Source organism: Euprymna scolopes, chromosome 6 (genome assembly GCF_053919585.1).
Source record: "Euprymna scolopes isolate OS-2025 chromosome 6, ASM5391958v1, whole genome shotgun sequence".
Lineage (NCBI taxonomy): Eukaryota > Metazoa > Mollusca > Cephalopoda > Sepiida > Sepiolidae > Euprymna > Euprymna scolopes.
This window is the reverse complement of record NC_136487.1, coordinates 84,038,338-84,063,461: the sequence shown is the minus strand read 5'-3', so window position 1 is coordinate 84,063,461 and position 25,124 is coordinate 84,038,338. Positions and strand designations below refer to the sequence as shown.

At 34.1% G+C, this 25,124-nt stretch overlaps 2 protein-coding genes across 4 annotated transcripts in view; both read left to right on the top strand.

Annotated features, from left to right (window-relative positions):
- LOC145277741 (TNF receptor-associated factor 3-like) overlaps nt 1-19,369 on the top strand; it is a 52,985-nt gene extending 33,616 nt beyond the window's left edge. For all 3 annotated transcript variants that reach the window (XM_080129455.1, XM_080129456.1, XM_080129457.1), the window contains exons 8-9: nt 599-731; nt 8,383-19,369. In XM_080129455.1, coding sequence (XP_079985581.1) covers nt 599-731; nt 8,383-8,939 — 690 coding nt within the window. In that variant the 3' untranslated portion in view covers nt 8,940-19,369. The remainder of the gene's footprint in view (nt 1-598; nt 732-8,382) is intronic.
- Nucleotides 5,134-7,919, top strand: LOC145277740 (uncharacterized). Its single transcript, XM_080129454.1, has one exon. The coding sequence runs from the start codon at nt 5,137-5,139 to the stop codon at nt 6,796-6,798; it is 1,662 nt and encodes a 553-aa protein (XP_079985580.1). The 5' UTR covers nt 5,134-5,136; the 3' UTR covers nt 6,799-7,919.
- Nucleotides 19,370-25,124: the final 5,755 nt, after the last annotated feature.

The following is a 25,124-nucleotide window of genomic DNA, read 5'->3' as shown; positions in this document are numbered from 1 at the left end:
AATAAGTGTTAGATGAATTATTTCGATCCAGAGAAATGTCTGCCATACAAACTATGTAAAAAAAAAAAAAAAAGCACTGAACACAGGATGAGAACAATCTACCCCAATTGAACTAAATAAAGGTTTGAATTTAAAATGTCCAAATGGTTACTGATTTCAACACAGGGTGCCTGACCGATTCGGATTATAAAAGCGCTGACAAAAAAAAAAACACAACCCTAGCATAAAAGTAATCACCTGTGTAATTATAGACCCTCTAACTAAAGAGTTCATTAAAAAGTATCAATTTAAGTTTGTTAATATAGAACTTTTCCAATATTTGAAGCTTTTCTTGTCATAAAAATAATGGAATAGTTAACAGAACCATCCTTCCCATGTTAAGAATGGGTTTCTAATTAATAATGTTGCTAATTAGAAAACTCTTAACATGGGAAGAGAAGGGCAAGGATTTTTTGTTAACTATTCTGTACCTTGCCTACCCTAATTATAAAGAATCTTTCATGTTTAAAGAAATTGATATAGATTTTTTCTTTAAAATTTACTTTTTTTTTTTTTTTGTCTTGTCCAGTATCTTATATTTTTTTTATTTTTCTTCAAGAAAAAATTTGTGAATCTTAGTGAAGCTTCTATCGCTCAAACTTTGGAATTCCGATCATTGAAAGAACATGTCCAGCGACAACTTCAGAATGGGCAAAATACAGGCACCAACCAAAATGTTAACACTTTGATTGGTAAGTTTGTTTTGTTTTTTTTTATTTATTTTTTTCTATATGTTGTATTATAAACTAGAAAAATAACCATCCCAAGGCAGGTAAAATTAATTCCCTATTTTCTGTCACTCTTACAGAGTAAAATCAAAATGACACTTAACCTTATGTCTAGAATCCTTATTTTAATCAAAATCTGATGCATGATTTTTACTAAAGAAAATATCTCCACCTTAAGAGGTTTTAAGATAATGAAATTTGGGGGAATCTTGCTTAATTGATGTCTAAATGCTCAAATTCAATGCAAATCTGAAATATTTGAATTTTCAAATGGGAGTTTGTGCCAATATTAAATCACCTAAAAACTCAGAGAAAATGAAATTTGAAGAATATCTCTATGATACGTATTGTCAAAATTTCACAAAAATAGTAATTTTCATGAAGGGTTTCTTCCCTCTGAAATTTTAAATTAAATATTGTGCTCATATTTTACTTCCAAAAATCCTTTAAAATACTCCAAAGAAACTGAAATTTGGGGGGGGGGTATTTTATTAATTGATTTCTAATATTTATTTTTGAAATTTCATAAAATCAGTCATCTCAATTTTCACAATGGCTTCAATCCTTTTTTTTTACCAACTTTACATAAAACTATATATAGCCCAGATTACCTGCCCCGACTCCTAGCAGCTGTGTTCCAAAACTCATAATGATTAGATTACTGTTCTCACTTTGGATTCTATTCTCAACGCTTCATCCATTGTAACTGCCAACCTTTTTGTGCATCTCTGGAATCTTTATGTTGAACTTGGAAATATGTATAGAATTTTAAGTAGAACCATTTATATAATGCACTTGAAGGAGGTTAAAGGTTACATTGGCTGAAGATAACATCCAAGATGAGAATAGAATAACTCGGAAATGAAATGGATGACTACGATGCCTCCATTCAGTTTTAAGAGACTGGACACCCCTGCAGATGTAACTGCGCATGTAATTGTGAGGCAAGGGTTGCAGAATCTCCAACAACACCTTTCCTGAATCGGCACTGCTTGGACTCACTAGCAAGGAGAGATCCAAGATTGATTTGAAACAATGTCAAGATAAACGGAGAGCACACACAGCACCTGGAATTCTGAAATGGTCATACATTTTAGTACTGACCAGGCTCAACATTGCTTAACTTCGGTGATCTGACAGGAACCGGTGTGTCAACATAATTATGCCGTATATAAATGAATGATTAATTTCTGAATAATTGTACAAATTACTGTGATATCCAAATAATTTTGAAGATTATTCCATCTTATGAAAATGAAAATTTAGTTATTGGCATTGTTATGAAATAATGGATATTTTTTTCTTCATGAAAGCTTTTTTTTCCTCAAATCAAAACTCGTTGCTCATAGAGGGTGCTGTTACCTCTAAATTAAAAGATATAAAAATATCACCATTATTACACACCTACCCAAATTGGGTGCTTCATAAAAAAAATTAGATACTATTTTTCAGTACAAGGGAAATAGTCTACTTAATGATAGCTATCGGGTTTCGAATTTAGAAATAGAGAAGCAGTGTTTGTCAGAAAAGTCTTATCATTTTTGTGTGTTTAGAGTTTGGCGGAATTTCACTAATTTAAACATCTCGGGAGAAAATTTGTGAAAAAGCAACATTAGACCTTTGTTTTTTTAAACATTTTTAAGGCTAATAGGTATCTCCTGTTTTTGCATTTATCATTGTTAACTCCTTACATGCTTCACACTATGTCTGGAGTGGTTTCCATAAAAATTTTAAAAATTGTAAATTATCAATTATAAAAAAAAAAAAGTTGAATTTTTTTTTGTTTTATGTGTTAATATTATTTTCTATAATTATCAACTCAATAATTGGATTTAAGAAAGTATGATGAAAACGAATTATTAATTTCCTCCCGCAAAAAAAAACAAATTCTGACCTAAAATATGTGTAACAGGTATCTGATGAACACTACTTGCTTATTTTCAAATTCAAAATCAAAAGCCGTCATCAAGTAGACTGTTTCTATTTTACCTACGTTTTCATGGCGGTGTGTGAATAAGCAACAGACTTTGGTTCTTGTCAAGAATTCCCTCCATATTAAAAAAATATACATATATATATATATATATATATATATTAGTTATGGGATGATTCCAATATTTTTCCCAATTCTGATACAATTACCGATTCCGATTCTTTATAACTCTCTAATTACTTAACTATAAGATTATTTCCCCCGATTTTCATAAAAACATGTGTTAAATATGCAGATATTGTCCTAAACGTCAAAATACACTTTTGGAGAATGAACTATCGATTTTAGCATTACTAGTATTTTAAAATCAATAAATATTGTTTTATCATTGTAGGGAAACGTGCGACTTACCTAATTAGCACGTGTACATAATTCAATGGGTCGGTCGTGGAATGAAATGAATGAAGAAGAAAGAAACAAAAATGGCTGCCTTATCTCTTTATATGCCTGCAATGTGACCACCCGATATGCAAATGAGATGCTCCTGGTTGGAGATAAGAGGGTTGATTTTTGAGAGGGTCGTTCATTTTGAAGTTGGATTTCAAAGCAATAAGTTGAATTAGCAGAAGTACGTTGGGAGAAGGTGCGTTACGTGTACAGAAGTTGGAAGTTTGGACAAAAATGTTAACCTTACCCAGGAAATTATTGTGACGGGCGGAAGAAATAAAACTCAAGTTATTGAGTTATAAGCTATTTCGGCTCTCGGTGTGCGGTGACTCGAAAGGCAGAAAATGGACAGATTCGACTTTCGCTTGATACCTGAGTTTGATGGATCTACCACTGGACCGTCTGTCGTTGAATGGGTGGAAAAGGCTGAAAAGATCTGTACACTGTGCAGAATTAAAGAACCAGCCACAGTCATTCCTTTGAGGTTAACCGGAGGGGCCTATGCAGTCTACCAGCAACTCTGAGATGAACCAGACTGGGATGCAATCAAACGCAGCCTGTATACAGCGTTTGGTACAGATCCGTTTGTTGCATGACAACAGTTCACGAGTCAGCGACTTCACCCCAAGGAAACCGTTGATGTGTACCTAGCCGACCTACGAAAGTTGTCGGTACCATTTGGTGGGGTTAACGATAAGATATTAAGATGTGCCTTTTTAGTAGGCTTACCTGAGGAGGTCAGCAAACTGTTGCGGGCATCGTCACGAATTGATGAATTGACAACGGACGAGTTATTACCCCGAGCTCGAAACATCTGTAAGGAACAGGAACCAATTGCAGTAGCAACTAGCATTCAACATGCAACGGTCGAACCGCATGGAAGCAATGTAGATTCTCTCCCAGGTAGTAATAAGTGTGTAGGCCCAGTATGCTATAAATGTGGGGAGGCCAATCATTTTGCTAAGGATTGCCGAAGTGATAGGTGTGTATATCCACGAGCACAGAGAACAGTACAATGCTGTCGCTGCAATAAGTATGGGCACATATCTCGCAACTGTTCGGGAAACGACGTTGGGGGCAAGGTACTATCGCCACCCTTGCCTCTTGCCAACCAATAAACACAGGATTACCGGTCATTGGCGTTAAAATTGACGATGTGCAGTGTTCGGCACTCAGACACGGGGTGTTCTCGGTCTATAGTTAGTGCACATTACTGTCAGATGTAGCGGGAGCAACCAGTCGGTATTATGACGATCAATGGTTTATCCCGAGCATGTTGTGGTGAAGAGACCATTACAATCTGTACTGAGAAGAGTGACAGCCAAAGTTGATGTTCTGGTGATGCAAGAAAAACCCTTTGACTATGACATGTTGATTGGAATTGATGCAATACAAGCACTAGGAGGCGTCATAATTACAGCGACTGGAGGTGTAATGCTTGGAGAAGGAAAAGAAGTATGTGCAGCCATGTCTATTGAAGAAAAGGACTTCTGTGCTAAGTTTGACGACAAGGAAAAGGCGTGGACTGCAAAGTGGAAATGGACTATGAGCCAGGCACCAGATCGGCTGTGCAACAGCATTCCAGAGTATGCAGTTTCCACAAAGAATAGGGCCGCATATGAAGAACTTCAGATGTGGATTGATAACGGATGGTTAATACCATACCCACAGGAACGTCTGGGACCACCCAAAGGATTAATTCCGCTCATGACTGTTAAACAACCTACTAAAGACAAAATTCGGCCCGTAATGGATTACCGAGAATTGAATCAACATGTTGATGCTTTCACTGGAAACGCAGACGTGTGCGCTGCTTAACTAAGAGAGTGGCGTCAGAAAGGGAGTAATGTAGCACTGCTGGATTTAAAGAGAGCCTACCTGCAGATACGTGTCCATGAGTCATTATGGCCATTTCAGACAGTGATAATCAAGGGAAAACGATATTATTTGACACGTTTAGGTTTTGGCCTATACGTAGCACCCTTAATAATGACAACTATTATTAAAACTGTTTTGATGCAGGATGAGACCACAGCAAAAGCTGCTCCAGCTTACATTGACGACATCTACGTTAATGAGGATATAATGTATGCAGATGTGGTTCGAGCAAAACTGGAATCGTTTGGGTTAATAAGCAAAGACCCTAAGCGCCTAAAGGACGGGGTGCCCGTGTTAGGCCTAGAGGTCTATGAGAAGGGCAATACTTTGCGATGGAAGCAAAGGAGTGCAATTCCAGAGTTACCCAGTATATTGACAAGACGCATTGTGTTTTCTATTTGCGGTAAATTAGTAGGACATCTACCTGTCTGTGGATGGCTCCGATCGGCAACAGGAGTATTAAAAAGACGAGTAATTGCAGTAACCAAAGGATGGGACGACATGGTGGATGATGATTCTCTCCAGCAAATGATGGCTGAAATGTTGTCCAGAGTACATAGGAACGACCCTGCCCAAGGTGAGTGGCAAGTATCTGGAAACAAACTGAATGCATGGGTTGACGCAAGTTCACTGGCTACAGGTGTCGTGTTGGAACAGTTGGGTGCCATTGTGGAAGATGCGTGCTGGCTTCGTCCGAAAAATGATGCCCAGCATATAAATTTGGCAGAACTCGATGCCACGTTAAAAGGGCTTAATCTTGCATTGCAATGGCAGGCTAAGGTTGTGCATCTCCACACTGACTCATTGTGTGTTTACCACTGGTTGACCGACACCTTGACTGGAAAGGCTCGAATTAAGACTAGAGCTGCAAGTGAGATGTTAGTACGAAGGAGACTGGCAATAATAAAGCGTATAGTTGACGAATACAGCTTGCAGGTAGATGTTACCTTAGTTTCGTCGATGCAGAATTTGGCTGATAGCTTGACTAGAGTACCAAAGAGGTGGATTGATGTAATGAGGCAGGGATCTGATCCTCCACAGCAGACATGTGCGGCTGTAACAGATCAATTAACACCTGACCAGATCCGTACAATACATCAGCCGAGTGGACATTCCGGAATTCGGAGGACAACATATTTTGTCCGAAGAGTGTGTCCCTCAACTACAAGAGCATCAATCAAGGCAGCTATACGCTCGTGTGAAGAGTGTCAGCGAATTGATCCGGCACCATCCCAATGGCAAAAAAGGAAGCTTGAGGTGGAGGACAACTGGTATCAAGTAGGAATGGATGTAACGCATTATGAGGGCAGGCATTTTTTGACCTTGACAGATTGTGGTCAGACACGTTTCACGATATGGCGCCTGTTGACACGACAGGATGCATCTAGCATTATACGACAGTTGAGAGCTGTCTCTTTTGAACGTAGTGCCCCGCTGGAAATTCACGCCCCTACGTTTCGATGTCAAGAATTTAAGAAATTTACGCAGGAATGGGGGATTAGAATGTGTTACCGATGTGCATATTTTCCAGAAGGTAACGGTATAGCGGAGCAGTGTCACCGCACCATTGAAAGAATTGCGGCCAGGACACAGTGTTCTATTCCAGAAGCTGTGTACTGGTATGTGACACCAAAGGACGATACAACACCAGAAACTGCACCAGCTAATGGGATTTACCGCTATGAACAGCGTATAAAAGGAATTGATGTCACACCATCAGTAGTTAGCGTTGTCAATACACCATATATCAAGTGGGAGACCATGTTTGGGTAAAACCCCCAAATGCTGGGTGCACTGTAAAATTTTGCAGAGAAAAAAATAGACAAAATCGTAAGTCCTCAGACCATGTTGATTAATGGTGTTATACCTCTTCTGATTCTGAGGATAATGAGGAAGATCACATACAGTTCAGGGATGATCCTGATCACCTACTGCCCCTACAGGTGAGCATAGAAACATTACCTACAGAACCAGATGAGGGAATGATGGAACATACTAGTGGCAATAGTGATGAGGACGATGGACATGAGGAAGTAATACCACCAGTTCCTCATCAAAGTACCCGAGAAAGATGAATACTGCCCACCCGTCGTGATTGTGAAACACCGCCTATAGCATCACGAGAGGGAATGATGAAACATACTGAGGAAGATGGAACCGAGGAAGTGATGCCTCCGATTATTCGAAGGAGTACCCGACAAAGACGGATACTGCCCCCTTGCCCTGATTGTGAAACACCGCATAGGGAACCACAAGAGGGGATAATGGAACAGACTGGTGGCAATAACGGTGGTAATGAGGAAGATGGCAATGAGGAAGTGCTTCCCCCGATTCTTCGAAGAAGTACCCAACAAAGACGACTGCCCCCCAGCCCTGTGTGTGATCATGAGATCAGGGTGGAGTGTAGGGAAACGTGCGACTTACCTAATTAGCACGTGTGCATAATTCAATGGGTCGGTCGTGGAATGAAATGAATGAAGAAGAAAGAAACAAAAATGGCTGCCTTATCTCTTTATATGCCTGCAATGTGACCACCCGATATGCAAATGAGATGCTCCTGGTTGGAGATAAAAGAGGGTTGATTTTTGAGAGGGTCGTTCATTTTGAAGTTGGATTTCAAAGCAATAAGTTGAATTAGCAGAAGTATGTTGAGAGAAGGTGTGTTACATGTACAGAAGTTGGAAGTTTGGACAAAAGTGTTAACCTTACCCAGGAAATTATTGGTGTGATGGGCGGAAGAAATAAAACTCAATAACTTGAGTTATACATTATTACCAGCAATGGAAAAAAAGGACGATTAAAAGAATCGTTTTGGCATCAAAAAATAGGCATTGATTTTTCCGATTCTGATTAATTGTCCCAACACTAATAATATATATATATATATATATAATCTGTATGATATACCCATGATGAAACAAAAATATCATATTCCAAAAATCACAAATTGATCAAGTAGTTTTATTTTTAAAAAAGAAAATCAAATTTTATGAGCATCTGAAGAGTGGTTCTCTTGCCCACCATTTTGAAAAAAATTTAAAGAAACAAAGGTAGATAACTCAACAATAATTCATACTCTATTTATGTAGTAATGTCAACAAATGTCCGCTGATTGCTTAAAAATTATTTTCTTTATAAAAATAAAACTATTTAATCAAAATATGTAATTTTTTTAATATTATATTTTTCGTTTTGTCATGGCTATATACATCATAATGAGTTTTCTATTTGTTTTTAATATTGGGGAAATTCTGGATAAGAACCCAAGCTTTCACTTCAGTGAAATGTGCTTAATATGCAAACATTTGTGTGCTTTTTTTTTTTTTTTTTAATTTTATTTAACATTTCTCATTTTAGAACAAATTTTGGAGCAGACCTCTGTGCATGACCGTGAGATTGGTGTCCACGATGTTAGATTTTCTGAGATGGAAGCCCGATTAGCATCCCTGGAGACTCGGAGCTACGATGGAAAGCTTGTTTGGAAAATTGCAAACTATACCAAGCTGAAAGCAAATACAAAGACTTCAAAACAAAGTTCCATCTACAGCCAACCATTCTATTCGAGCCGATTCGGATACAAAATGCGTTCTCGTATTTACCCCAACGGCGATGGTGATGGGAAGGGCACTCATATGTCGTTCTTCTTTGTTCTGATGAAAGGCGAGTATGATAACGTCCTTTCATGGCCGTTTCAGCACAAGGTGACGCTGACATTGCTTGACCAGGTGAATGGCAAAAAGAATCTGAGTGACAGTTTCATGCCTGATCCAAACAGCATCAGCTTCAACAAGCCGGTCACAGAGATGAACGTTGCAACAGGCTGCCCTTGTTTTATTACCCAAAGTCACCTCAATGATCCCGTGTATATGGTGGATGACACCATATTTTTACAAATTTGCATTGCAGAGAAATGATTAACATGAATGAATTGGTAATCGAACAATTTCCATTAGTTTTAATTATAACCAAGCCATTAAAAAGGTGCTTGCTTTGCAACTTTCAGACTCTAAAAGTATTGTCTCGTTACTTTGTGATACAATACAATCTAACAAAATCTCTAATGCTACCAGATCAGGCTGTCTGAAGATATTGGCTAATCTAATCTAAACTGCACCAAACATGATGCTGTTATTTTTTTTTGCTTGTCCCTTTGCAAAACAGTCATGAGTATAAACAATTTTCTTCTCTACAAAATAACAGAACTAAACACCATGAATAATTATTTGAAGCATAAAACATTTTTTCCAAAATTATCGGCATTAAATAATCCAAAAATGATTGATATGCCATAAAACAAAACAACCAAACCAAACACCATGAATAAATATTTGAAGATATTTTCCAAAAATTACTGGATTCAGCATTAAATAACCCAAAAAGAGTTGATATGCTGTAAAACAAAACAACTGAAGCATTCTTCCCAAAACCTTTCATCTAATATGCCTTCATCTTTAGGATTTGGTGCATTTCCACACAGATGTGTTGGCCTCTAAGAAAAGCCAAACCATGTGTAAATTTAGCACTTCCACTTGGACAGTTGGAAGGAACAGATTTTAGCATGGCACCATTCAAAAATGCTGTATCTTACCTCCTTGAGAAATACAGTCATTATCAATATAAATGGTATACAAGTTTATTTATCATTGTCATATATGTAATTTTATATGTATATATGTAAATCTAAGTTTGAAAAATATAGACCGATAATCCATAACATGGTGATTGCCAGTTTCTTGCCTTGCATTCATTGGACAATTTATAATTGTTTGTGTGTGTGTGTGTGTATATATATATATATACGAGGGTAAATCAAAAAGTTCTGAGACAAATTGAAGAAAAACTTTATTTATGGAAGTTGAAAACTTTATTTTTCTACATACGATCCGCCTAACTCAATACACTTCTGTAAGTGATGTTTCCATCGATAAATTCCTTCTTCATAAAATTCTGGAACTTGTCTAGTGAACCAGGTTACAACCTCTTTCTTTGCTTCATTTATGGATTGAAATCTTATTCCTTTCAAATGTTCCTTCAGTTTTGGAAATAGGAAGAAATCACTAGGCGCTAAATCAGGACTATAGGGAGGGTGTGAAAGGATTTCCCAGCGAAACTCGCATAAAATTGTTCTTACAGTCTTGGCTGTGTGTGCTGGAGCGTTGTCATGACGGAACAGAATTTGACGATGGAGCTTTCCTCGTCGTTTCTTAGCCAATGAAGTCTTCAGCTTTCTCAAAACTCCTTCGTAATAGCTTGCGGAGATAGTTTTCTGTCCTTCAAGAAAATCTAATAAAACGATTCCATCTTTATCCCAATAAACAGTTGCCATTATTTTTTGAGCTGACCTTTCTGCTTTGAACTTGATAGGGCCTGCTGATCCTCTTGGTAACCATTGTTTAGACTGAACTTTGCTTTCAGGATCGTACAGGTAAATCCATGTTTCATCACCGGTTATGACCCGTTCAAAAAAGTTTGCCTCATTTGCTTCAATTCTAGTCAGAAGGGCCAATGAAAGATCTGATCTCAGATTCAACTGATTCTGCTGCAACGCTTTAGGCACCCAACGAGCAGAAAGCTTACTCAGACCAAGATCTTCTTTCAGAATTGAAAAGGTTGACCCAAATAAAATGTCAAGCTCCTTAGCAATCTCATTCACTGTTATTCTCCGATCTTCTTCAACAAGATTCCTGACAAGCTCGATGTTTTGAGCATTTTTTGGTGCTGAAGGCCTACCTTCTCTTTGGTCATCTTGAAGATCATTCCTACCATCCTTGAATCGTCTGATCCAACGATAAACAACAGCTCTAGAAGGTGACGAGTCTCCATAAACATTTTGTAGAGCTTTAATGATTTCCGTCGGTTTCCATTCCAGTTTTGTTAGAAATTTAATGTTTGCACGAACTTCAAATTGGCTCATTTTGGACTGTCAAAAAGTTAATATTATAAAATATTATCTGAAAAAAAGAATAAAAGATTTAGAATGCTGTAACTTGTCAAATTTGTTGTTAAGTAATCAGTAGTGCAATTAAACCTTGTTTTGTTGCTCTATTTTCATTTAGATTGAATTTATATCACTTGTCTTAAAACTTTTTGATTTACCCTCATATATATATATATATATATATATATATATATACACACACACAGGTACATCATGTATAAGAGGTCTAGATTAACAGCAATTTTGTACACTTGAAATGTATTAATACTTTAATAACATGAGTTTTTTTTTTAAATCATGCATAAAGTAAGATCATTTTTGGGGGTTTCTATTACAATCCAAAAACATATGAAAAAGTGATAATAAATATAAAATATAACAAATAAAGGCAAGATAAGTTACTCTTCTACCTATCTGGAAAAGTTTAGTGGTTTTATTTATCATAAATTCATTCATGAGTTTGACAAGAAAGTTTGAGGTTATCGGCAAAATGTGAAAATATTACCCAAAATGAAAACAGTAGTCTGAATAATCCAAATTTTAATGTTTTATGATTTCAGACTTCTGCGACACCCTATATGTATGCATGTGTGAGATATATATTTTAGAAGGAATAAACAGGTTTAAATTGCATTTGTAAGAGCACATGTTTATTATTTGTAGTAGTAGTATACAGTGAAAATTAAACATTGGTTGATACTCATATTAGTCTAGGAACATCAACCATCTCTATTACTACCTATATATAAAAGGCACTTTGTGTGTGTGAGTTTTTTTCCTTACACACTTCAGTATGGCTGGGCTGATTTTTTAAATTTCACACAAATGTACTTTTTGTCTTGGAGTGTTCTTAGATAGGTTTTGTATTGAAATGCCTCTGATAAGTATAGATAATCAAAAAAATTGGATTAAAAAAGGAATAGTTTGAGTTTGACCAAAGTTAACATCACAAGTTTAATTGAGAAGGGCCGAGCATATAAAATCGACAGCAGGTTTTTTGATAAGATAGGGACATGTTCAAAATTAATATTTCTGTTTAGAGAACAATTGAAGCATGGTACTTGACTTTTACATTTTAAACTTTAATTGAAACCAAATAAAAATAATTTTATAAATCAACTAGGTTCTCTACAGTGCAATGTTAACTACAAGGTGTGGACTAAGTCGCTGCGAGGAGGCATGTGCAGCTTCCTCTAGAGCAGGCAATCAATCGATTTGATTAAAAAAAATGGGAGATTTCATCGATTTTGATAATAAAAATGACACGTTATTTATTACCCTTTCATACAAGAAAAATGGTTCACATGCGGCAGCCTACACATTTGGAATAGGGGCATGTTAGCAAAAAAATTCAATATCACCAATTTATGTCTCCTAATGTCCAATATTTGCACTATTGCGTCCATCAGAGTTAGAGTGGGAACATAATTTGGTGGACGTCTACAAGATTGTCCTCCACCTCTAAATTCCAAAATTTACACTTTTTTATCTGGTTAATCTCATTGATTACAAACTTTCAGATTAAAAATTATTTTGGAAAAAATACTTTTTATGACTTTTAGTCAGGGATCAGTCTTCAATTATTCAATTTTACTAAATTGAACACCCACTTTGTGGCCATCGAGAAAAAAATGGTAACTCTCACATGACTGGTGAATATTCCCGTATAAAAAATTAGGATATGAAGGAAACTTTCTTAACCCCCTCCTCTCTCTAGATTTACCTGTCTCTCACCAGCTATCTATCGAGGGTAAATTTTTACTTTCTTTCCAACTTGAGACTCACCTTTAAAATGACGACTTTTATAGGTTTTGGAGTATGCTGAAAACGAATATAACAAGAATGTCCTATTTTAGTGTTGAAAAAAAAATTCCAAAAATAATCAATTCGAACAAAAAATTGAATACAAAGTTTATTTGTATAAAAATTAAAAAAAAAAAAAAACACATTAGATAAGAGGAAGTGGGAGGAGGTAAGAAAGTTCCCTTCATAATCCCTTTTTTATACAGGAATATTCACCAGTTATGTGAGAGTTGCCGTTTTCTCTCGATGATGGCCACTAAGTGGGTGTTCAATTTAGTAGAACGTTATAATTGAAAACTGATTCCTGATAAGTCATAAATTTTTTTTTTTTTTTTTTTTTTTTTTTTCAAAATTTTTATTTTAATCTGAAAGTTAAGTTTGTAATCGATAAAACTGGAAAAAAGTAAAAAGAAAAATATAAATTGTGGAATTGAGGTGGAGGCAATCTCATAGACGTTTGCCCATAATTTAAAGTGCGTAAAAACTATTTAGTATTCTACAGTACAAAGGATTATGGAGAAAGATTTTTTTTTACTTCTTGAATTTAGCTTTATTTATTTCTTTAAAACTAATTTAAAGTCTATAGATAAATAAGGTAGGGTACCAACATACAACATAACAACAACAGGTACTTGAAAAACTAAATTTATAGCTACCAACACTATAAAACTTTAACAGCAAAATTACAAAACATCCCCATGAAATAATAACTTGTCGAAATCTCACAAGCAACATACATTTTCATTCAGACAGTCATTCCTATTATATTCTCTGAACAAATGCCATAAACACAAACTCATTAGTACAAATTCATTCAAATTACTAACTATTCTTACTAGCAGGGAGTTGAATCAATGCTGTCTTTAATAAAAATCTGAAGTGACCCATTGAAAGTTATTTCTTGTAATCCTGTTAGTAAGTCTCAATCTCGGTTTTCGTTAATGTTTTCCAAACCAAAGTGCTTTTCTTCAGTAGTAGTTGAGATGATGTTATAAAAAATTCAGCCGGATCTGATTGCAACATTGTGCAATCTGTGTTCATGCTGGATCATTCAAGGTTGGGCGTGAAATTTCTTCAGTTAATCTTTCCTGGGTAATGCTGGAACACAAGTTAGCTAGTAATATAACTATACTAGCAGATGTACCTGGTGTTGCCCAGTATTAAACGTAACATTAAATTCCTCAAAAAAAAAAAAAAAAAAAAAAACGAAAGAAACCGAGACATGTGCATGCAAGTATTTTTTCTAAACAGTTTACTTCTTGTAAGTAAAAAAGAAAAAATATATTTGAGCTGAGATTGAAACTAAAACCTTAAGACAATGAGTCAAGTATGATAAACATTAAGCCAGCTTGACACGATCTTTTAAAAAACGTTTTCAAACTTACTTATTCTTAACATAAGGAAGCTGTCATGTGAATGATGTCATGCATGTGCAGTTGTGAAATAGTTGACAAACATAAAATCCTATGACCCCCCCCCCGTTCCAATTTTTACCCCTTAGCAGCCCTTTTCTCTGAATGAAAGTTAATTAAAAAGTTTTCTTCGTGTCTGAATTTCAAATCTGTAGATCAAAAATTTAAGTTCTCACTTTTTTATATATATATATATATATATATATATAAGAAAAATACTTTTTCTCATCAGAGAGTAGGAATTAGCAAAATGCAGGATCGGATTTTGCTTGCAAAGTATTTAATGAAACTACAAGTAAGCCTTTTGGATGACATCGAAATATCTTCCAGTAATGCGATTCCTTTGGATTTTTATTTCTGGATACTGGACTTTTACCAACTTTTCTTGGATTTTACCGTTATTGGATATTCTACTCTTCACTGGACCATCCATTCACATGAAATCATTTTTATTTTTTTTCCTCCCATTCCCTATGGTTCACTATTTTTTAACTTTTACCAAGTAAGCTCTATGGCTTGCTTGTAGTTTCATTAAATACTTTGCAAGCAAAATCCAATTCTGCATTTTGCTAATTCCTACCCTCTGATGAGAAAAGTATTTCTTTCGAGACTCCACTGATTGAGGACAATCCACTTAATTTGTGTTTCCTTTTTGAAAATTAAATATGTTTTTAACTCTCCTTAAAGTGTTTTAACATGTTTTATTAATTAGTTGTTCTTATAAGCTCTATTGCCTATTTGGTTTTATTGAGCTTTTATATCTGCTTAGGATTGCTTTATAAATATTCAGTTTTTAATATTTATAATATATTTTATGTTTGCTATTTTGGATTATCTTTGTAAACTTAATTGTAATTCTTTTATACTAGCAGGGGTATCCGGCGTTGCCCGAGTGTTTATAGGTGTAAAAGAAAAACGTTTTGATAGGTAGGTAGGCTCGAACCTGAACCCTTGAGGTTAATAAGCTGATGACTTACTGCCACGCTACGCTGGCAGAGAACTGAAAATGTGTGAAATGAAACAATTAAAAAGTGATGTGCAGGTGCGTGAATTAAATGAGGTCAATCATCACACTATAGGGAATGAAACACACTTAACTTTGGCTGCAAGCCAGTTTCTGCGTATGTTGTTTGTTTTCCCCAAGATGTTTGGGAAAACCATTTCCCCATTTAAAGGGGAGTGTCGTAATGAATAGCAATTGTCTGATATGACAAATTTTGGCCGCATTGATCAAACTTCATTGCTTTCTGGACGTCCCGAGCACGAGTGTCAGGAAGGCTAATTTGCTAGAGTTCAGTTTCCCTTATATACGACAAAGCCAAAGAAACACGCGAGTAAAAAATATCACAAAAATAGTGTATAAAAGTCTCCTAAATAAAAGATACACACCACCCCCTTTCATAAATCGTACATATTATAATCTAGGTAGCATATAAAAAGTTCTTAAAAAAAGTTTACCGCCTCGAGCCCCCCCCCCTCCCCTCCAACAGCCTTTGCCGGACATACACAAAAAATGCACACACACATTTTGCCTTATATATATATAGATATATATATAGAGAGAGAGTTTTCTCCATGCATTGTTTGATTTAAATTGAAGAAGTATTCAACGCAGATTTTGTTTTTTAAAAATAAACAAATACATGTTTGTTTACTGTTTATAAATAAAATCTGCATTGATTGGTTTATAAACCTACTTTTCAATACTATTATATCTTTTTTCCTTTTCTCTTTAATAAAATGAAGCTAAGATATTATATATATATATATATATATATATATATATATATTGATCTTAGCTTCATTTTATTAAAGAAGTGAAAAGGAAAAAATATATAATAGTATTGAGTTTTGAGGAAAATATATATTAAAAAAAAACTCAACAAAGTAGTGATTTGCAGTTTTCTGTGATTCATTTGGTTTTTATTTTCAAGTTTTATACTCCGTCCAATATTGGAGGGTGGGGGGATACAGTTGAAAGCACACATAAATGTTTTTTTGGTGAGTGATATATATTTCGGACCACTATTGTCTTTCAACTGTCACTCACGAAATGCAAAGATTTGTTGAAATTTTTCCACTGATTTAAGATGCTTCAATTTGAAAACCTTGCATGAGTTTATAAGTATATATCGATCTCAACTGCTGTTTTCTCATGGAGCTGTTGTAATAGTCTTCCACAGACAGTTGTTTTGTCTTCATTTCTGTGTTGCTAGACAGCGTGTATATTCACAGACTATTCAAAACATCAAGTTATATATATATACTAGCCTGGGTGCCCGGTGTTGCCCAGGTGTTTGGAGGTGGAAAAAAATTTTTTTTAAATGTGGTAGTAGGTAGGTAGGCTCGAAACCCGTGATGCGAAGAGGGAAAAGAAAGTGAAAGAAAATCTGACGTCATACCACATGCGTTTATTTTCCATGACGTGAACGGAAGTGTAAGGCGTTAAAATTTAACATCAAAAAGATGATTCCACAAAGGTCGTTTTTAATGTGGGGGAAAAACAGCTTCCCCCCAAAAAAGGGAGACTCTGGCAGTATCTAAATAGTAATTGTCTCAGTATGAAGGGTTTCCCCTACATTGACTAAGGACGAATTACAGAACAGATACTACCCGGGTAAAGACTGGGCATTGGCATGTGATTAGTTTTGCTTTATTTATATGAAAAATACAAACACTTGAAACGACGGCACGGAAGGAATTTTCTAAAACTCGATCAAAAAAAAAGATAGAGACGATGTTCGTTTGCGAATCTGAGATGTTACTATCTAGGAAGCATAAGAAAACTTCTGGAATCTAACCGACATGAGAACCCCCACCCAAAAAGCCTTTCACGGACATACACAAACACGCGCGCCTATTTTGCCTTTTATATATTAGACTGTATTAGGTGTAAAAGAACAAAAAAAAAGTGTTAGTAGGTAGGTAGGTTCAAACCCGTGATGTGAAGGCGGAACACCTGAGATCTTACCGCTACGCTACGACAACAAAGGAAGTTGACTTACTGATAATTAGGTCAGGAGTAGGCGAAGAAATGAAATCTCTCATGGCATTTATTTTCTTCACCACGAGGTTGTGCCCAGCTCCCAGTGTCCAAATGAATAGCAATTGTCTGATATGAGGGGTTTTCCAAGACAATTGCTTTCTGGACATCCCTGGCAAGAAGCCGGAAAACTACCTTCCCTTTCCTTAGTTTTGCTTTTTTTATACGCAAACCACGAACAAACACGCAGGACCATGGGATAGCGTGAATTTTTATAAAATAAGTCCCTCAAATAAAAGATAGACAACCTCGTTTCGTAAATCGGAGATATTATAATCTAAGGAGTATATAAAAAGTTCTAAGAAATGGTAACCCACCTGAGTCCCCCCCCTCCAAGCCTTTGCCGGACATACAAAAAAAAAGCATGCAAACACACACACACATTTTCGCTTTTATATAATAGACTAGCAGGGGCGCCCCACATTGCCTGAGTATTTGCGGTGTGTGTGGGGAAAAAAAAAAGATTTTGTAGGCAGGTATGGCTGGAACCCAAATCCTTGAGGCGAAGTCGGAAAAGAAAATGTGACGCGTTACCGCTATGCTAAGACGGCAGAGCAAATGAGAATGGTTGAAAATAAATGCAGGTGGTTAAACGAACGTCTGGTTTGCTATGTCAAACATCCCACCATAAAGAAATGAAATCACGCAGAGCCAGTTAAGCTTTACGTTTTCTGCGTATTTGATGTTTGGGGAAACCAGCTCTCCATAAAAAGGGGAGTGTCCAAGTGAATAGCAATTGTCTGATATGACGGGTTCTCCCCCGCATTGATCAAAGCCACTGATTTCGTTTCAATTAGTTTCACTTTATTTATACTAAAAAGCCAAACAAACAATGGGATAGCGTGAATTTTATAAGTCACTCAAAAGATAGACACGACCTCCTTTCGTAAATCGGAGATATCATAATCTAGGGAGTATATAAAAAGTTCTAAGAAACAGTAAGCCCTAAGAAAAAAGCCTTTGCCGACATACAAAAAAATTGCACACACAAATGCACACACATTTTGCTTTTATATAATAGATGTTGCATTAGCCTGGCAGTTTTTTATTTATTTTTTATTTTTTTATATAAAAAAAAAAAATAGGCAGCTGTTGCACATTACATACGAGCATTTCAAATTAAAATATTTCCGTGACAAAAAGATGCTAAAAAAAATAAACATTTGTGCCAGGCTTTATTTCATTAAGTGAACATTTTTGTCACTTCTCTGAAGTATTATTTATCTCCTGGATCTAAATTTTGTTAAGTGAAAAGTCTATTAGCCTTTGTTTTGCTGCTGACATATAAAATCAAGAATATTTTTCACACATTTATGTGAAACTACAGACTTTTGCACAATTGGATCTGATACTAAAGTTTCCGTCAAGAAGTGACTCAGTGTCTGAGTTTCAAAGCGAAGCAGTCCAACTTGAATCAGTCACTTCTCAAATGAGGTTGATCTGAATTTTTCATCAAATTTAAATAAAAAAAAAAAAAAAAATTAATACTATCTATACCACTGAGAATAGATTTATTGTAACAGCTGACAGTTTCTCAATAAGATCTAATCCAAATAAAAATGTTTTCATCTTACTGTGAAAAAGTAAACCAAGTACTCTATTGCAAGGACATCCTCACTGCTTTCAGAGTGTCTTTCATCGAATCCATATCATCGTCTCTTACACACCTAACATAAATCTAAACTTGGAATCAAAGTCTGCTTAAAAAAACTACTTGAAAATCTGATTTCTATGCGTAAAAAAAAAAAAAAAAAAAAAAAAAAAAAATTCTCTCACTTCTGAAAACCATGTCGTCTTGAAATTCCAGCTATATCTATGAAAAAGACATTGTTCTTGTCTGTCTGTGACCCTATCAAACCACTTAATTGAACTTTTTTTTTTTTTTTTTTTTTTTTACTGTAGAAATACTGATTTCTCAGTAGATGGCAATCATTTTCTCCAAAAGATAAGTAACTTGTGAAACAATTTCATTCACAAAAACTTTGTTTATCATAAGAAAAACTATTTCTTTTTTGTGCCAATACCTCACTTATTTCACTCCTAAAAATGTTATCTCTTTCAAGTCGGAACATAATTTATTTTCCTTTGCTCCTGACATATTTGTTTTACTATAATCCTTTTTAATAAATTATAAACTTTATATCATCATTGTTGTTTCTTCAGTGTGTTTATTTTATTTTCTCTGAAACTCCAAATGACGTGTGTGACCTAATTTTTTTATTTGAATCAAGATTATTGGGTGCAAGTTCAGAAAAAACTATGTACATGCTTTTCACAGAACGAAAATGTCATATTCCAAAAATCATTTTGATTTTTTTTTTTTAAACATAGAATATCAAATTTTATGAGGAAAGAAACATTTTAATCCATTATGTTTAATAAATAAAGGGGAGACAATTCAATGCATACTACCAAATGACATTTTCATTCTGTGATGAATATATATCAAAGATTTGTCTGCATTTTTCTTTTGATTAGGTTGAATTCTAGATAAAAACAAATTGTTTAGATTTGACGACATGTCTCCTTGTTCAACACGTTACTGCTCATTCATAATACTGTGCAATCTAATGTTTCGCAAAAAAAAAAAAAAAAAAAATTTGCAATTAACAAAGTGACACATCGTTCTCTAAAGTTAAGTCGATCACTCTTTCATCTTGTTGGTCCCCTGATAAAAGGAGGGTGAACCTGTAAATTCACCATTGTCTGTCCGCACTTTTCTTAATAGATACGCCTTGGAATTTTTTAAAAAATTTTGCATAAACATGATACGAGTACAAAAGTAACAGAACGTATTTTCCGGGAAAACTCTGGTTGCCCCCCCCCCCCCAGGGTGCCTTTTGGGTTAAAATGGCTAAAATTGACACTTGTATTTAAAATAAATTGATGCCTTGTATTTTTTATAAAAATTTCTGAAAAGTTGTAACTAACTGATTTCTATATAATTTTTGTTTGTCTATACTTTGTGATAACTCTTCGGTGTGCCCCACGGACTCTTTTAAGACTAATAAAAACACTCCATTTTTGGGACTATTTTACCATATTTGTCCAAAATTTTCTGTGTATGTCTAGCAGTTTTGCATGGTGCTGAACTCAAATTTAAATATGTTAAGGCCTTGGGGACTTTTGGGAGGGGTGGGGGTGGGGCAAATGATGGACTTAGTCATTTCTTTTTTTTGCATGGTGCAGAACTCAAATTTACATATGTTAAGGCCTAAAACTGCATCGTTTGTTCATTTTCACCAGGATTTAACGTCATCTGGGGACTTTTGGGGCTAAAAAAAGGGTGGGGGAATGCTAAACTTAGTCATTTTTTTTATGCCTCGTTCACTATAGACTCACGGGGTACCATGCATTTTTCACTTTTTTATCCTTTGCTTTTGTTTTATACTATTTCAATCTTACATCTCTCTAACAAAAGTCAAACAATTTATCATCACTTTGCTTCTGTCACCTCTTAAACCTTAGTAAATAGATAATACTACTACTGTTTTGCTATGAATAAATGGTTTTGCTATGAATAAATGGTTTTCAAATGATCATAGCCAGTTTAAAAATTAATTAGAAAAAAGGATTATGTTGTCACAGTTTAAGTAGGATGGAGCAAATAAAAGAATCAAGTGAAGTTATCAGCTAGATGTGACGATGACATTTTTCTCCAACATTGGAAGCTGTTTTTCATCAATTGATTTTTCTATAAGTGATCACATGACTTTCATTTAATTTTTTTTATCAGTATCATCATAAAAAGTTAATGTTTTGCTGAAAATTTATACTTTGTGACCACTTGATATTTGAAAGAAATTTATTTTAAAATGATGAAGCTGATTTTTAAAGTTTTTATTTTATTTGAAATTTTATAAGAAATATGTTTATGAAATTATAAAAGTTTTTTTTTTTAAATTTATATAATAAATGTTTATTAAAAAAGTTGAAATCAAAATAATATTTCAAACATCATGAAAAAAATGTATCCAATACATATTCCCAAAATAGTTTTAAAAGATTTTAAAAACTGTTTTCAATAATTCTTAAAAAAAAAAAAAAATTCAATAATTATTTTTTATTTAATTTTTTCGGTCTTGTTTTAATTAAGAACTTTTCAATGATTATTTAAAAATAAAAAAAAAAGTATCAAACAAAACATATAAAAAAATAGAGTACATGCACAGGAGAGAAAAAAAAAACAAAAACGAAGGAGCTGATTTGCTTCCAGTAGCAACCACGCTGGAAGTTAGGAAGTACATTAGCTGACTATAACTGAGCATGCTAAAAATTCTGAGTTCAATAAGATACACCTGGAGAAGGCCAGAAGTTACACTGACAGAAACATTGCGAAAATAACACTTGAGATGAGAACAGTAATCCCTAGGAATCCAAATAATATAAAAAGTGGGATTACGTTATTGTGGAATTTTTAACTTTGATTTCAAATGAGTTTTTGTTATATCTTTACTTTATATATCGTTTTAAAGAGCGTTTTTCATTCTATCTAATCATTTAAATTACAATTGTTTTGAAACAATTGTCTTTTCAGAACTTTAAATACAAGATGGAAAGAAAAGAGCAAATTTGCACAATTTTCTTATTTCGATTCAAGGTAGGTCAAAAATCTGCTTAAACAGCTTGTGATATCAACAAAGCATTTGGTCCAGGAACCACTAGTGAACCCACAACATCATGGTCGTTTAAGAAATTTTGTGGCGGCAACAAGTCTTCAAGATGAGGAGTGTAGTGGTTGGCCATCAGATGTTGACAATGATCAATTAAGAGCCTTAGTCAAAGCCAATCTATGCACAACTGTTCGAGAACTTGCTTCTGAATTAAACATAACATATACAACAATTTCTCAACCACTTATGAAATTGAAAAGAAAAAGAAAACTTGATAAATAGATGCCTCACAAATTGAACAACAAAAGAAACACCGTTAAGAAATATCATCTTCCCTTCTTTTACACAAGATCAACCCATTTCTTGATCGGGTTGTGACTTGCAATGAAAAGTAGGTTCTTTACGACAGCCGGCGATGCTCATCTCGGTGGTTAGATGCCGACAGAGCTCCATGGCACTTCCTGAAGCCAGAGTTGCACCAAAAGAAGGTCATGCTGACTGTTTGGTAGTCTTTGAACAGTCTCATCCATTAGTTTTTTTGAATCCAGGTGAAACCATTACAGCAGAGAAGTACTGTCAATAAATGGATGAAATGCATCAGAAACTTCAACAACACCCAGCATTAGTCAACAGAAAAGGCCCAATTCTCCTCCACGACAATGTCCGACTGCACATTGCTAAACCGACCTTGCTAAATGAATTGGGTTATAAAACTGCCACATCTGCCATACTCTTCAAACTTATCACCTACTGGCTACCACTTTTTCAAGTATCTCAACTTTTTGTATGAGAAACGCTTCAAAAACCTAGACGATATCTTCAGCGACTTCATCGCTACCAGAACACACAATTTTTACGTTATTGGCATAAATACACTTGTTTTGTTGCAAAAGTGTTGAGTCTGATGGTGCTTATTTCGATTAATAAATTTTTATTTGAGCCGAAATATGTTCATGTAAATTTAAATATTAAAAACTGCAAGAACTTTTTTGTCAACCTGATAAAAGTTTATGCTACCAAAACCAAGAAAGAATAGTAATCATTATTATATTTTGTTTAACATCTGTTTTACATGATGGCTTTTAGAAATTGACTTTCAAACTAACCTATTTCTGCCAGGTCTTTATTTATCCCTCTTTCTCTCAAATTCATCTTTATTACTCCCTCCCATGTCTCACCCAATTGACTCTGCTACCTTGACTGTTCTACATCTATGAACTCAAGAACTCCTCAAATCTTCCAATATGTGACCATACAAGGGAAATCTCCTGTTTTCCACATCTTGCTTTATTGATCAGATTCATTTTCTGAAGTCATCAAAATCTAAGCCTATCATTAAGACATTATACACATCTATTGTATCATTTCTCTTCATACAACACATGTCCTCAACACTCATTCGTCAAGTTTCACTCTTGTGCATCATCACACTGCATACACAAGTTTGATAGACTCTTCTCATGATTGACAGAGGTAACACTGTACTTGTTAATAATTACAAAAGTTCTCTGAATTTTTTTTATCTACTCATAACTTCAACTGCTCCAATGGTATCACCAAGGTAACAGAACCTCTGAACAATCTCAACAGCTATGCCATTTTACAATTTTAAATAAAGACATTTGCTTTATTTAAAAAATATGACAATTATTTTTTTACAGAAGAGTAAAACCATTTTTTTTTTTTTTTTTTTTTTTAATGCTATTCACTCTGGTAGCATTCTTTTAGAAAATAGTGGGTTCTAGTCAGCTAATGTACTTCCTAACTTCCGGTGTGACTAATACCGGAAGCAGTGACAAGACAAATCAGTTCCTTCACTTTTATTGTTCTTCAGTATTTCTATTGTGAAACGATTTATTGAAATAAAAATAAAAGATTTTATTGAAAAGTACACAATAAAATTTAACAAAATTATACAGATAAAAATAACACAATTAGTCTTTTTCGATAATCATCTGCAAGAATTTCTATGGTGCCAGCAAATAAAAAAATTTTAGGAATATTATGTATTGGATATGTGTTTTTTATGATGTTTGAAATTTTATTTTGATTTCAATAATTTTATTTTATACTTTCATAAACATATTTATTATATAAATTCAAATAAAAAAACTTATTTTTAAACTAAAAAAAAACAAAAAAAAAACATTTTTATCATTTCATAAACATATTTATTAGATAAATTCAAATAAAAAACATTTTTAATCTAAAAAAAAAAAAACATTTTTATCATTTCATAAACATATTTATTAGATAAATTCAAATAAAAAACATTTTTAATCTAAAAAAAAAAAAAAAAAATTTTTGTATCATTTCATAAACATATTTCTTATAAAATTAATTTTTTTCAATTTTGTTATTAAAAGTGCAAAAGAAGACCGTATAATTTTGTTAATATTTATTGTATCTATTAATAATGTCCGTTTCTATTTTACTTCAATAAAATCGCTTCACAATAAAAATACTGTAGAACAATAAAACTGAAGAAACTTATCGCCACTTTTGGTAGCGCTATGCCGGAAGGTAAGCAATACGTTAGCCGACTATAACCAAAATGTGTCTATTATTAACAGTAAATTATACAGATGCAGAAAGCACCATGGAATTTCCACAGGATCCTGCTCATTTAGTAAACATTAGTTACTTAAGCAAAGCAATTTATTAATTAAAGAATATAAAAGTTTTTTTTTTTTTTTCAATATACAATAATGTGAGGAGGAGTGATAAATGGATCATTTTAAGTGACCGAAGTTCTCACATACAATGAGTCATGTTGGTTTCTGCCAAATTATGGCTTGATTACAATGTAAAAATGGATATCACAAAGCTATTAAGATGGCAACTTTGACCATCTCAAGTCAGAGACACTGCTAGAAGCGATATGATGTGAAAATATAAAAAATCGGCACTGCATCACTGAAGATCGGCTATGATTCTCCCAAAAAATGTATTTTAGAAATTGAAATAAACTTTTGATATTATATCAAAATAGTTAATCATTCAACTTTTTAATAAAAACCACCAAAAAAGAAATATTCTTTTTAACCAAACTTGAAAATTTTTTTATTTTTATATAAACAATGAAAACTTATTTCTTAATTTTTCTTCTACTGGCCCTCCATTTAAAATTTTTTATTTTAGTGAAGGTGTTTTAGACATTTTAAGCACTTATGTATAATTGAGTGTTGAAAGTTTTTCATATTAAACTTTTTCTTAAAGAGATAATATTTAATTATAATAAAAATGTCATTTTTTTTTTCAAGAAATTGTTGGTAACTGCTTACATCAGT

What these genes read in the sequence shown, in the direction of transcription:
- LOC145277740 (XM_080129454.1), top strand. Translation starts at nt 5,137, where the DNA reads ATGACAACTATTATTAAAACTGTTTTGATGCAGGATGAGACCACAGCA.